General features: G+C 33.6%; 1 protein-coding gene across 1 annotated transcript in view; it reads left to right on the top strand.

Moving 5' to 3' along the window:
- The first annotated feature begins 192 nt into the window (after positions 1-192).
- LOC113830485 (uncharacterized) overlaps positions 193-2,500 on the top strand; it is a 2,543-nt gene continuing 235 nt past the window's right edge. The window contains exons 1-2 of the mRNA XM_027383694.2: positions 193-216; positions 2,355-2,500. The exon at positions 2,355-2,500 is cut by the window's right edge and continues 235 nt beyond it. Of these exons, the coding sequence (XP_027239495.2) occupies positions 205-216; positions 2,355-2,500 (158 nt within the window). The 5' untranslated portion in view covers positions 193-204. The remainder of the gene's footprint in view (positions 217-2,354) is intronic.

Raw genomic sequence — 2,500 nt, 5'->3', positions numbered from 1 at the left:
TATACATATTCACTTATATACATACACAACATATACATGGGTGTGAGTCTGCCCTTCCATTTCCACCACGATGATCTGCAATTGCATATCTACCCTCTGCTGTTCCAGGCAAACGGAGGCGAGGACACAGGTGTGGGCGGAGTCAGATGGTATATAAGTCGTGTCCATCCTTCCTTCGCCACTCCACACCCTGAAGCCTCCGCCATGAAGTTCCTGGTAAGCAGTGCTTTTGCTTTGTTGGTCATGACTTTATTATTATGAAAGAGTTAAAGGAAATCAACGAGTGCAATATATATATATATATATATATATATATATATATATATATATATATATATATATATATATATATATATATATATATATATATATATATATATATATATATATATATATATATATATATATATATATATATATATATGTATATATATATATATATATATATATATATATATATATATATATATATATATATATATAGTTATTCTTATGCCAACTATTTGAATTTAGTATGTAATTTAGGGTCACTTTGTTTTGAGTAGTATATGTTTATGTATGTATATATGTGTATATAAATATGTATGTATATGTATATATATGTATATAAATGTATATATATATGTATATATATGTACACATATGTACCGACAGAGAGAGAGAGAGAGAGAGAGAGAGAGAGAGAGAGAGAGAGAGAGAGAGAGAGAGAGAGAGAGAGAGAGAGAGAGAGAGAGAGAGAGAGAGAGAGATGTGTTTGTATGTGTGAGTGTAAGTGCATGTGTACATGTATGGATGTATATATATACAAATATGTATGAATAAATGTATTTGCTTTCACATATAGCTGTGTGTGTTGATCGATAAGTGAAGAATATATATATATATATATATATATATATATATATATATATATATATATATATATATATATATGTGTGTGTGTGTGTGTGTGTGTGTGTGTGTGTGTGTGTGTGTGTGTGTGTGTGTATGTATATATGTACATTTATATATATACATTCATATATACATGTGTGTTTGTGTGTGTGTGTGTGTTTACACACAGTGTACGTATGTGATTATACACTCGTATATATGTGTGTGATAATTCTTAGTACCACGCGAAGATAGATTAAAAACAAAGATTAAAAACAAATAACAGTGCTTTGTAAAGGAACCTGAATGGTATTGACAGCTCCACAAATTATGCAAGTGAATGTTTATACCTGAAGACGGGATTAGGACTAAGTACGTGTGTCCTTTACACACACCCAAGTGGGAGCATCTAAGTGAGTAAACTGTAAAAGTACTCCATAGAAAGAAAAGTACACATTTCTCCTTGTGGTTCCATATTATGTGAAAAAGGTTATTATTTTCTTGCTTCTTTACAAGTTTTCAATTACATTACTTGAAAACTGAATAGGAATGAATAGCTTCACTTGTAACAAATATGTTTCCATTATATTTATCATAAAATTTCATGATTAAGATTACAAAAAAAATACGTATTGTATCGGTATCGGATACTGATATCGGTAACTTAGCGGTTGTTGCTTGCATAACTGACATTACCACGATCTAAAACATGTATTTTGATGTTGATTTTGTATGTTATTCAGGTTATGGTGTGTTTGAAACGCGCAGAATACACCGTTGCGTTGTGAAATAATTCATTTCCATTTAAACCTACGTCATGTATGATGTGCTTTTTATGCAAGGGATTTTGCAGAATTAGAATATATCATAACATTTCAGCACACACACACACACACACACACACTCACACACACACACACACACACACACACACTCACACTCACACTCACACTCACACTCACACTCACACTCACACTCACACTCACACACACACACATGCACACACACACATAAACACATACATATATATGCATGAAACGTGCGTGTTCTCAATGCTTCAGTGGGTTAAAGTGCCCGATTACTGCTCTGCTGTTCAGGAATTCGAAACCCTGCCGCCTCGAGTGTTTAGGACCATAACTACTTGAGGCTCACCAGGGAGGTTGGGATCCATATAATCAGTGGATCTAGACTGTGCATTATTCGAGGTATACGCACCTTATTGGGGTGTATATATATATATGCATATATATGTATATACATTTTATGTATATGTATATATATTTTATGTATATGTATATACATTTTATGTATATGTATATATATGTATGTATATACACACACACACATATATATACATATACGGATAGTTGTGTGAACATTCACATCATCTAACCAACTGTAACTACGAATAACAATAAATCAACGACAATCAGTTACATTATTCACTCAGGAAAGTAACTGCCTACCTACTTCCTTCCCAGGTCCTGGTTCTGTTGGCTGTCGCCGTGGCAGCAGAGCAGAAGAGGGAAGCTGAACCCCATTACGGACATGCTGGACACTACGTCCACCCTTACCGTGCTTATGGCTATGGCTACGTTGTCCCTGGAGGTCATGTGCAAGTACACGC

Source organism: Penaeus vannamei, chromosome 9 (assembly GCF_042767895.1).
Source record: "Penaeus vannamei isolate JL-2024 chromosome 9, ASM4276789v1, whole genome shotgun sequence".
Taxonomy (NCBI): domain Eukaryota; kingdom Metazoa; phylum Arthropoda; class Malacostraca; order Decapoda; family Penaeidae; genus Penaeus; species Penaeus vannamei.
Note: the sequence above shows the minus strand (reverse complement) of the source record. Positions and strands in the feature narration are given on the sequence as shown.